Genomic DNA, 12,716 nt, shown 5'->3' with positions numbered 1-12,716 from the left:
TAAAAATGAAGAGTAGGGCTGGCAGGTCTCACAAATCCCTGCCATCCCAGACATTTTATGAATTTATAAACTAAGAAATAGCCTTTTCTCCAGACTCCAACACACCACTCAAACGCAAATGTACAAGGTGGTCCACCATTCAAAATCCAAGTGTTTCCCTTCTCAGTGTGATTATGCAGAGGAGACAGAGTTTTATCATTTTTATCAATGATTTCCAAAGTGTAGCTCCAGATCCCCCAGTGTCATTGTCACCTGGGAGCTTGTTAGCAACACAGATTTTCTGACTCCTCCTCAGACTTACTGAATCACAAAGTCTGAGGGTGGAGCCCAGCGGCTTGTGGTTTAGCAAGTCTTTCAAGGGGTTCTGATGCATGAAGTTTTAGAAACTCTGCTTCAGAGAGGCCCATTTAAGAGGGAACATTTACTTCTTCAAGTTTTTATATCAGTTCCACTCCCTTATAATATCACCAATAAGTACGTTACAGTAATTGCAAATGACAGTTTAACTTATTAATCTATGAAGTTCTTAAGAAATTGGACGCAGGACAGGCAGTGTTAATGGGGGAGGAAATGGACAGTGAGGAACATTTGTCTTAGAATGTGAGTAAGGTTGGTTACTTGTGGAGCTTGGGAGTTTTGAAGGAAGGCTAAAGGTGAGGAGGAAGAATCAAAGAGAGGAAATGAGCATAGCAAAAGAGGATCAATTGTAAAGACATTGAAAAGTAGAAAGCTGTTGTTATGGGAAAGGGGTTCAGATCCAGACTCCAAGAGAGGGTTCTTGGATCTTGCACAAGAAAGGATGCAGGACATTTTCATAGAGCAAAATGAAAGTAAGTTTATTAGGAAAGTAAAGGAATAAAAGAATGGTTACTCCGTAGACATAGCAGCCCCGAGGGCTGCTGGTTTTCCATTTGTATGGTTATTTCTTGATTATATGCTAAATAATCATTATATGCCTCCCCTTTTAGACCATATACGGTAACTTTCTGATGCTACCATGGTATTTATAAATTGTTGTGGCACTAATGGGAGTGGAGTGTGAGGACAACCAGAGGTCACTCTCATTGCTGTCTTGGTGTTGGTGGGTTTCAGCCGGCTTCTTTACTCAAACTGTTTTATCAATAAGGTCTTTATGATCTGTATCTTGTACTGACCTCCTATCCCATCCTGTGACTTCAAATGCCTTAACTTCCTGCAAACGTAGCCCAGTAGGTTTCAGACTCATTTACACAGTCCCTATTCAAGATGGAGTTGCTCTGGTTCAAACACCTCTGACACTATTATTAGGGAAAGAGCAAAGATTTGGCATGTGAAGAATCCAGGTTCAAGCCCTACTCCTCCCACACGTTATGAATACAATTTTGGGAAATTACCTTTGTACTGTTAGTTCTTGTACCCTTTCTGTATAACGGGCTTATTAGCAATATTTTTTTTTTGCCTCATAAAGCAATTGCTGGCATGATGAAATGCAAGGTTTTTTTCTGAATTTATTATTAATCTTTATGTAATCTTCCCTATTTCTGGACTAGATTCTTCCAGCAGCTTCTAAATATCCCACTATTAAAGAAGGACACACCACATGTAGGAATAGATTGGAAAGTTTTAGCAGCTAAGGTAAAAATGAATTCACCAAGGGAGAGAGGAAAATTACAGTCTCAGGTCCCAAGATTACAGGTTGAAGAATACAAAGATTTCTCGGGCACTAGCGGCAACCTGTAATTTTTGTTAAGTGAAAGGGGTGACTTTGGATTTCAGAGAGCTAAAGTGTATTTCTCTCCACAAATAGGCATTGAATAAGGATCCGTAAGCTGAGACATGGCCCTGGGAATTTGCTCAAGATTGTCTTTATTTCACAAAAAGGTTCAAAAGATGAGGAGTCAATGACAACAGGGGAATCTGAACTACATTTTTTCCCTCCTCTTTATATTGAAGAAAAATTTACTATCTAGATGAATCTGGTTTCAAACAAAAACCCTTTGAGCATCTCTTTGGTGGAGACAGCAACAGACTTAGAAGTGAGACAGCAAAGAACGTCAGTAAAGAAACTTTGAAGCAAGAGACCACATGGAATGATGAAAGACTCCAATAGGGACTTGCAAAAGAAAATAAAGACTCAGTACATGAGAACAGCACAAGAATCTCAAAGCATTTTTCAAAAATTAAAAGCAAATTGCGCTTATGCATACTTGATCCAAAAGCATAGACTCATAGGGAGATCAAAGGAATGTTGAGGGTGGAGTAAAGCATTCATAGAAGCTTAGGTTTAATCCCCATCCATTGTCAAAATAATCTTTTTTGCAACATCCCAAGTAGTATTCATCCACACTCTGCTTGATCATGTCTAATGATAAAGAGCTCACAACCTAGTAAATCATCTACTGCTATACTTCTAAAATGTAGACTGTTCTTTATTATATTAAGTCTAACAGCATTCTATTACCTCCAACAGCCCCGAGTCCTACTTTTGCCTTCTGGACATTGATAGAGAAGGTTTTATTTAACTTTTTAAGCACGTGGCAGCCCTTCAATATAAAAAGACAGTTGTAATAGGCTTCCAAAATCTTTTTTTTCCAGAGCCAAAATCAAAGTTTTATCACTTTCTTTTGTGACTGGCTTTTGCTACGTTTTGTTTTTTCTCTCTTGATAAACTTGAGATTTTTAATTCCTCTTTCAATAACGGGTGCTCTGAACAAAATATTTCAGTCAATTGCATGCGTCATTTGGAGGGTGTTGAAAACACAGATTCCATGATACCTGGCTCAGACAGAATAAATAAAACTAAATTGCTAAGAGTTGAGTTAGCTATTTGTATTTTAGCAAGCTTCTTTAGTGATTCTAATGTGCATCAGGTTTGGGAATCAATGCCTGCATAAAACATAAAACATCAATTTGAACAGTTCAGAGTAAGAATAAGAAATGTTATCCACCCTGTTTTTACAAGTTGCAGCTCATTCTAGTGTTTAGCCTTTCTGACACTATTCTTATCCTGTTGATTCTTTCTTCCATTTACATAAAAAATGCATAGTAATTTAAAATTATAATGTGACAGAAACACATTACAAAGAGAGTAAAAGCCTTTTGTATTTCCCTCCACTCACTCTGAGAAAACCACTGTATACATCTCCAGGTTTTTAAATGTAAGGATTTGCATAACCATCACACACACACACACACACACACACACACACAAGTTCCCACACTCATAACATGCTTTTTACGTAACAATGCTGCTTAGGTTTTTTTCCCACCTGACACTACTTTTATGGTTTAATGACACTTTTTGCATTTTCTCTCTTCACGCACAAGTAGCATTTCTGTGTTTCCGTTGTTCCTGGTCAAATCTTTACTTCAGGTCTTCTTCATTCCTGGGAATGATATCAGGGTTGTGTCTGCAGAGATCCATTTCTTTTTACTGCCATCATTTATAAATTGTTGTGAGAAATTAATTATTTTTTTCCTCCCCACTATTAACAGTTAACTTTTTCCTTCTTTCTCTTTCTTTCCTTCCACCTTTCCTTTCTCCCTTTTTTCTTTCTCCTTTTTTCCTTTATTTCTTCCTTCCTAAAATCTCATTCCTTAAGTGTGTGGTTCACGCTTCACACAATTTTTTTTCTTGATGGAAGGGATGACAAAATAACAATATTCCCTCATTCCCATTTTCAAGAGTTTGTCTCTATAGATCAGATTGAAGTCCAAAATAGCTGTCAGTTTGTTTTATCAACTTTTACTTTTGGGAATTTAAATTTACTAAGGTTAGTGAAGAATGTTTCAGGTGGTCTGTTCCCAGCTGAGGAAACCTACTGGAACATATCAGAAATAATTAGCTTCTTTTGTCTCTGCCATGTCTTGCTTCTGTGCCAGTTTTTAATGTAAGTACAGTTGGCAAATAGCAGCTCAGCTCTCTGTTTGGACAAGAGGCTCCAAGAAGCATAAACTACTCCCGTGTGAGTTATAATTCCAAAGTGTATGAGGGTCCATCCAAGTGAAGACTTTTTTTGACTTAGCTGCAGTATATTCCCCTTCTCCACCCTGAGTACTGATATACTCTGCCTATTTTGGGAGTCCCCTTTGGACCAGCTATATTCTTCTACTTCCCTAGATATTCTACCTAGTTTCCACAGTATACCGAATGTCTTAGCTTCAGGAAGAAATATATTCACCAAGCTTTAATACATATGAATATTTGCCTTTGCTCAAAGATTTCTGGCTAAAAAAAGAAATTGACAGCATGTGATTTTTGTGAGGTTATGGGACAATTGGAACTCTCAAATGTTGCTGGTGGAAGTATAAACTGGTACAACCACTTTAGAAAATTCTTTTATCATTTCTTATAAAGTTAAACATACATCTACATTATGGCTTACTCCCAGGAATCTAGCCAAGAAAAATACAAATGTACACTGACAGTCTTAGACAAGGATGCTTATTTCAGCCTAATACATAATGACCTCAGTCTGCAAATAATCCAAACGCTCATCAACAGGAGGGTGTCTAATCAAATTGTAGTATATTCATAAAATGGAATACTACCCACAATATAATGGAAGAAAGGACTTATAGTCATGAAAACAATAGGTGAACCTTAAAATCATGTTAAATGAAAGAAATTAGATGTAAAATAGTACATTCTTTTTGTTTTATTATGACATACAAATGACAGCAGAAATAATCTATGATGATAGAAATCTAGTAGTGGTTGCAGTGGTAGAAAAAAAACATGACAAAATTTCTGATGACATGGAAATCTTCCTTATTTTACTTGGGGAATGATGGTTACAGGGGGTATATAATAGTCACAAGTGATTAAACAGAACACAAGTTCTGTGCATTTTAACATATGCTCATTATGTCATTTATACAGTTACCCACAAGATTTCCAGAGATGGACTGATTGATGTTCACTAAAAGCAATGTGTGCCCTGTTTCATCTTCATGCTCTTGATAGTTACTTGGAGAAATACTTGTCTACTCCTCCATCACTTGGATAGCTGTAGTTTATCCTGCTGGTTTCAAAATGGAATTACTTCTTAGAAGTCTTTTCTGATGACACATCATTCTAGGCTCCTTCTCTGGGCTCCCTATAATGCCTTTGTCAAGGCATATGTCATCCTACATTGAGATTATCCACATTATTGGCAATTAGCAGTAACCGGTGTGTTCGGTTTTACTCTAAGACCTAAAACAGTCACAGAATAGCTGCTTAAAATTATGTAATAATCAGGCCAGTGCAGTGGCTCATGCCTGTAATCCTAGCACTTTGGGAGGCTGAGGCAGGAGAATCACTTGAGCTCAGGAGTTCAAGACCAGCCTGGGTAACATAGTGAGACTCCGTCTCTATAAAAATAAAAAAGAAATTATGTAATGATCAAATGAGTGAACTTCAAGGTCTGTGATAGACTTTTTGAACTTAAATTTTTAAGTTAAATTTTTAACAAATACCTGTAAGTATGTTTAATTCTTCTGATAATGCATTGAGAAACACTGCTTAAAAGCAGCATAAGTTTTTCTGAAGGAATTCAGTGTACATTTGGAACCATTATTACTTTATACATCTTATGGCATTTCTTAATAAACTCATCCACTTATTTCCATAACATCTTATTGTTACATCCTTAATCCCAAAAAGTTAATGATGGGCAGAGTGCCCATATAACTTATCATCTAACCTGAGCTATATTTCAATATAAGGGAATATTACAATTACACCAGATGACAGCTATCAACTGAGCAAATAGAGGCACAATTTTCTTCTAATTATGGGGAAGTAGGACAAAGAATTTTCAGAATGCAGTAAGGACAGTATGGTTTTGTTTTGTTTTGTTTTCTTGTTTTTCAGATTTATCTTATGCATGGACCTTCAATGATAACCCCTTATACGTCCAAGAGGACAATAGGCGATTTGTATCTCAAGAGACGGGAAACTTGTACATTGCCAAAGTGGAACCATCAGATGTGGGCAACTATACTTGCTTTATAACAAACAAAGAGGCCCAGAGAAGTGTTCAAGGTCCACCCACTCCATTAGTGCAGCGCACTGATGGTAAGACAATGAGTTCTCTTGGGAATATACTTTATCTGTGTCCCTTAAAGCCTGGGAAGATTCGTAAAGCTTTCTGTTTCCTTCTTGTTTGGTGGAGCCAAGTTATCTATGAATTTAGGTTCAATTCACAAATACGTAAACCAAAAATATAAGAGAAAATTATCTAATTCACCCACATGGTGCAGTAGACATGGTTCTGGGTATACCAAGCCATCTCCTTTCTGGCATTGAAACAGATTGTCTTTTTTTTTTTTTTTTTTGCTTAAAGACTACTTTATAAAAACAAAAATGATGTTTGGGGGAGTTGGCGTGTGTGTATGTGTGCACGTGTGGGTGCTGCCAAACTTATATAATTGACTTAATATATTTTTAATGAACATATGTTGCAGCTACTTTTTAATGCCCCCTTTTTTTCATATTTGCCCTTTTTTTGTTCACCCTTTGTTTACATGGCTGGCAAAATGGAGGGAAAAGTTCATATCCAAGGAAAGCAAAGCAAACCAACCTTAATTATGAGCATTCCAGAGAAGAATGAAACACAAGATTTATACTAATTATATTCCTCCAAGGAACATAATTCAGATTAGTCTCTGACGAGTTTTGTAGCTTAGTCGAGTCATAGCTGGTACAAGATTTAGAGAGCCAGAAAGTTTAAGGAAGTCATTGAAGTGGAAAAATTCTCTAGTTGTTTTTTAATTAAATGTTCACAGTGGGATTCATAAAGATAGAAAATTTGTTGGTGCATTTTATGACTGTATTCAGGACTTGAAATGCAATACCTCGTGGAGATTTTCTCCCCTCTGAAGAGTTGAAGAAAAGCAAGAATATAATGCTAATAAAGGATAACAGAATTGTGGAACAAGTCCCATAGAAGGAGTTCTTATAATAGAGCTTTTATAATCACTAACCACCCAAATATATTTGAAAGGTCTTCATTAAGATTTCAGCAACCGTTAGACTTATTCCTAAGTTCAATTTCTCTCCTTCAATGAATACTCCTGTTTATGACCAGAAGAATTCATGAGCCAACAATATGCTTGGAGATTCTACCATGGTTTTCCTTTTCTTGTTTGCTGTCTACTCTGAGTTTCTGCTTCTTCCCTTCTTCATTCCTTCCTTTTTCTATCCACTCTATTCCCTTGAACACATTTACAGGAAAAGTAGAGCAAAAGCATTATATATAACACAAAAATCAAACCTCTTTTACACGTGAGCATATAAGAAATATCAGACATCAAGAAAGTGAAAAAGAATAAAACCTACCAACTTAGTTGATTGAAGTAGTAGCTCTTTGAATGTTTATAATGGTCAAGGTCTTAAAAATGAAGTATTTTTGTTTCATATATATTTTGTAATTTTTACTTTTTCTACAATTATATTAGCAACCAACAATGTATTTATTTTAGAAATGTATTACTTTGTTGTTTGGTATATATATTAAAAATGATCAAAGTATTTAAATAATCTTGAGGTGTCATTGATTAAATTAATTAAGTTAATGAGAATATCATATAGATACATTTCTGTTACAACTCCTCTGGTAGGTAGGGTATTTACAATAGGCTATACCATTATCTTATTCTTATCTTAGCACATATCCCCAATTTCTTGGATTGAAAATTTTACAACTTAAAACAAATTTTTATAGGTGTATAGCAAACTTATTTAGCAGCAAAACCTTATTATACTAATATGTGAATATTTACTTTTTTATCTCAATTAATGTGATGAGTTTATATGTTTTGCTGCAGAACTACTGTTATTTTGGATTAAGACCTACTGCAGTGGACTTCTTACAGTGGTAGCTGAAAAATTCCGTTTTGTTTTGTTTTGTTTTGTTTTGTTTTGTTTTTTTATTAATCAGATCTGGCTCTCTGAGTTCCCTGAAAGGTAGATAAACATGGATATCACTCGAAAAGTATCTTTTTTGAAAACACAGAAGCATTTTAGAATCTATATGTATCCAATTCTTAACTGAAAGCCCTAATTCTTATCAAGAAGAAATAATCAGGTTTTGGTTAATGAAGCATTTACTTCATAGAAAACTTCCATTCTCCAGAAATGCTGCTAGCTCTTTTGATATTTAACAGGTGTGATGGGGGAATATGAACCAAAGATTGAAGTGCGTTTTCCTGAAACTATACAAGCTGCAAAGGATTCATCTGTAAAACTGGAATGTTTTGCCCTTGGAAAGTAAGGTTTTTGTTTTTGTTTTCCTGGTTGCTTTAAATTTTTTTTATTAAAAAGCTTTTTGTTATTCAAATATTGCTCTAAGGTAAATTACCAAGTAGATTTCAAATGCTGGAACTTTCAGTGGAACTTTCTGATTTGAATTTAAACAAACATGTCTAATACTGAGACAATGACCAGGGCTGCAATTGAAAATAATCAGGGCTGCAATTCTTCCCTACAGGTGCTGATATTTCCTTTAGTTTAAGCATAATGAGACCCATTTAGGCAGCACATTGCAAGGAAAGAAGTGCACTTGTATAAGATGATGGGCAAGTCAGTAAACCTTTCACATATCCTTCACTCCGCTGTGTCCTACATCCAGAAATACATTGCCTGGAGTATTTCCTTGCTTAATTAACCAACAATTCTGATAAATAAAAAACCACTGCTCGTTTCCAAAATAAGACTAATTAAAGTCCATTGTTCATACTGAATAATTAGAATTGAGCCCAACCTTCCCTGATAGTGGAGGCATTTTGTTTCACTCAGATAAGTATTTATTAGGAACAGGTTTGGAATACTTTTAAGCCAGGAAAATACCTACATTTTTGCATGGGATATCTAGAACACCTCTTTGCTTTTTGGTGGTATACAAATTTCATTTTTGTGCCTATAAACACTAGAAAAAAAAAAGAGACAGACTAGACTGTCATTTTCAAATGTTAGTATGCATGTGAGTTACCTGGGGACACGGTTAAATTCATATTCTGACTCTAGAGGTCTGGTGTGATGTTTGATTCCTCCATTTCTAATAAGCTCCCATATATTAGTCACGCTTCTTATAAACAGAACATACTTTGAATAGTAAAAGACTTGACTGACTCAGAGGTAAGTTCAGAGGGCTTACCTCTAAATCCAAAGTCTATTCCTAATGTGGCCATCACATTTAGAAATAGTGACTTAGTGTCAAAATTCTGGAAAACATCCTTAAATGTCTCAGTCATTTTATTAAGTTAAACACACTCAGCAATCCAAATAATGGTGGCCACTAAATCTTAGTTTGTTTTCTATAGATGGAATTTTGCATATCTTTAAATTAAATTTCTCAGAATAGTCATTTCTCATGGATTTAAGAGACCATATTTTATTTTCATACAGTATGGGTCTCATAGCATTTATCAAACAAATAATTATTGATTGATTAAATGATTCTTAAGAATGTGACAAACAGGGGCTTTACATCAGTTTTTATTATTTGCCTGCCTTTTAAGACATGATGAACTTTCACCATTTTCAGGCTTTTTCAGAAGTTAACGTTTATAAAAATATTAAATGTCATCAAATTCTTTGATAATTAGATAATTAATTTAAAAAGAAAACCAATGAAAGAGAGTATCTGAAAAGAATATTAATAGCTTATTTAATCATATTTGGCATCAGGAAATATAGATAGCTGAAATTAAAAAATGGTTTTTCACAATAAAATAATTGAAAACGTTGAGGCTATTTCTCAAGAATCTAATGAAAATAATTTCATTTGCTAAGCACCTATAACTAAACATTTATGATACAATATACATAATTGTCATAATCTTGCAGGGCAAATTATGTTTCCATTACATATGAGAAACTGAAGCTCAGATTGGAGAAGTAACCTGTTCAATTTTATGTTTCTATTCAGAGGAAGCGAGCAATTCAAACCTAGGCCCACCTGATTTTAAATTCTGAATTTAAGAACTTCTAAGTAAATGGTAAGATAACTGCTTTTGAAATCCTGGGAGACAGATTCAATTTCCAATTTTCTCAAGAGTTGTTTGATTGTTAGCAAACATGCTTATAATCTCTATGAATTACCGTATTTTCATCCAAAAGGAGTTATGATGATTCCTACCTTGTATGTTTGTTGTGAGGATTAGAATGGATAATACAAGTTAAAACATTAAATCTTGGGCTTGCCATTTATGTAATAAATGCTCACTGAATTATTCTAAAACCAAAATCCAAATTTCATTCTACTTTTTTTTTTTTTTTTTTTTTTTTTTGAGATGGAGTCTTGCTCTGTCGCCCAAGCTGGAGTGCAGTGGTGTGATCTTGGCTCACTGCAAGTTCCGCCTCCTGGGTTCACACCATTCTCCTGCCTCAGCCTCCCAAGTAGCTGGGACTATAGGCACGCACCACCACGCCCAGCTAATATTTTTATTTTTATTTTTGTATTTTTAGTAGAGACGGGGTTTCACCACGTTAGCCAGGATGATCTCGATCTCCTGACCTCATGATCCACCCGCCTCGGCCTCCCAAAGTGCTGGGATTACTGGTGTGAGCCACTGTGCCGGCCGCATTCTACTCTTATATAAACAATGTTTGAGTTAGTGAGGATGTTCAAAGGAGAGTAGGTATCTCAGAGGGGGTATAAATTCTCATCTTTCCCAGCCCAGTCCTATTCTCTGTGTCTCAGGATTGATGACAGTGTAAGAAAGGAGCAATTAGGGTCAGTTCTGGAAAAATAAAAAAAAAAGAAGAAGAAGAAGGAAAGAAAGAGAGAGAAGAGAGAGAGAAGGAGAGAGAATATGATCAATATAGTCTTTGAACTGCTCACATACCAGTTTCTTAAATTTATTTATTATTATATTATTCAAACCTACAGAAAAGTTGAAAGAGTAATACACAGACATCATATACTCTACCTGAACTGACCAAGTATAAACCTGTGCTACATTCCCTTTCTCTCTCTGTCTGCCTCTCTCTCTCTTGCTTTCTCCACACACAAATGTATCAGATATGTGATAAGATCTAATCAGGAAAAATGAAGCTTGGAATATATGAGGTATATGGAATAATTTAAAAGTAAATATAGCAGTGTCTTATTTTCCATTAACCCCACAGTGATGGAAATAATCAACACATTATTAAATTGCGCAAGGTAAAATTTATAATTTTAAAAACATACAAGAGTCCCTAAACCTTTTTCTTTCTTTCTTTCTTTCTTTCTTTCTTTCTTTCTTTCTTTCTTTCTTTCTTTCTTTCTTTCTTTCTTTCTTTCTTTCCTTTTTTTTTTTTTTTTTTTTTGAAACAGAGTCTAACTCTGTTGCCCAGGCTGGAGTGCAGTGGCACGATCTCGGCTCACTGCAACCTCTGCCTCCGGGGTTCAAGTGATTCTCCTACCTCAGCCAACCGAGTAGCTGGGATTACAGGTGCCTGCCACCGCACCCAGCTAATTTTTGTATTTATAGTAGAGATGGAGTTTCACTGTGTTGACCAGACTGGTCTCTAACTCCTGACCTCCTGATCCACCTACCTCGCCCTTTCAAAGTGCTGGGATTACAAGCGTGAGTCACCACGCCTGGCTCCTAAACTTTTGACAAAATTTAAACTAGCAATATTTAACCCAGAAAAATTTGAGTTGGAAAATTAATAGTTTAAAAAACTCTCAAAATGTAAAATCTCATGTGTATGTACAGAAGAAACTCCCTGATAAATAAATCATGTTTGTTAAGTTTATGCAGAAAATAACTGCTGAACATGAAATAATGTTAAATGGGAATAGGAAAATAATAGAAATTACCAAACCATACCTCATAGAAAATTGTCAAGGAAATACTTGATTTAATGGAATCCGCTCCCTAAATTGTTATCTAACAAAATTAATCAATGTTGAGATTATGTTTATTAAAGGAAGTCATTAACATAGAATTGAAATACCTTGGAGTAAAAATGGAAAGTCTGAAGCATCTATTGGGTCGAAGTGGCAGTGTTAAAATGCCCTGTATAACAATCTTACATTTGGTGTAATTGGAGTGCAGATACATTTCTCATTTCTTCAAAGCAACAAAATGTATGTGAAAATACTTTGACTACTTTGGAAAACTGACAAATGTGAGCTACTACCAAAAAGAGTTTTATACATGCTTGCCAACAGTTTTCAGAAAACAAATTAGATTATCTTTTTTTTTTTTTATTACAAATTAGATTATCTTTAACACATTGCAAACATGCTGAAAATGCCTTTTAGTCCATTATAAATTATGGTATTTACCAAATGCCATATTGTCTTCTAAATATATAAAATTAACAAACATAAAAAGCATAAAAAGCACACTCACTAGATTAACTATGTTACAGGTATAATTAACAATCTGAAAATAGAAACAGTCAAACGTCTTATCTTCAAAATTAAAAATCTATATTTGTAAGTTTGTTGCCAAGTCTATTGAGTGTTTATTATAAATCATACTCTCTAACATCTCTTCATAAAAATATTGCTGTGCAGCATTTGGTTTTAGTCATTTTTTTCCCCAAATGTGGGGACTTCTTTTTACTAATCCATCTAAATCTTCCTGTCTACTTTGTGAGATACTTTACTCTTTTGTAAGATGTTCCATAACCTCAAAACTGAGAAAAGCTAGTTGACTTGAGGAATAAAATCAAATATTTTTTTCTGATTATATTGCTAATTATTGACTGCTATTTATGCTATAGACTACACATTTATTAAACTAAGATGCAT

The 12,716-nt window shown here is 34.9% G+C and overlaps 1 protein-coding gene across 4 annotated transcripts in view; it reads left to right on the top strand.

The window, feature by feature from the left end:
- CNTN6 (contactin 6) overlaps window positions 1–12,716 on the top strand; it is a 305,105-nt gene that overhangs the window by 196,700 nt on the left and 95,689 nt on the right. For 3 of the 4 annotated variants that reach the window (XM_073009923.1, XM_007985017.3, XM_007985018.3), the window contains 2 exons: window positions 5,837–6,040; window positions 8,131–8,233. In XM_073009923.1, the coding sequence (XP_072866024.1) occupies window positions 5,837–6,040; window positions 8,131–8,233 (307 nt within the window). The remainder of the gene's footprint in view (window positions 1–5,836; window positions 6,041–8,130; window positions 8,234–12,716) is intronic. The other variant, XM_073009924.1, reaches the window with a different exon arrangement.

Source organism: Chlorocebus sabaeus, chromosome 22 (assembly GCF_047675955.1).
Source record: "Chlorocebus sabaeus isolate Y175 chromosome 22, mChlSab1.0.hap1, whole genome shotgun sequence".
Taxonomy (NCBI): Eukaryota; Metazoa; Chordata; class Mammalia; order Primates; family Cercopithecidae; genus Chlorocebus; species Chlorocebus sabaeus.
The sequence above is the reverse complement of the archived record's forward strand: the minus strand, read 5'-3'. Positions and strand labels throughout refer to the sequence as shown.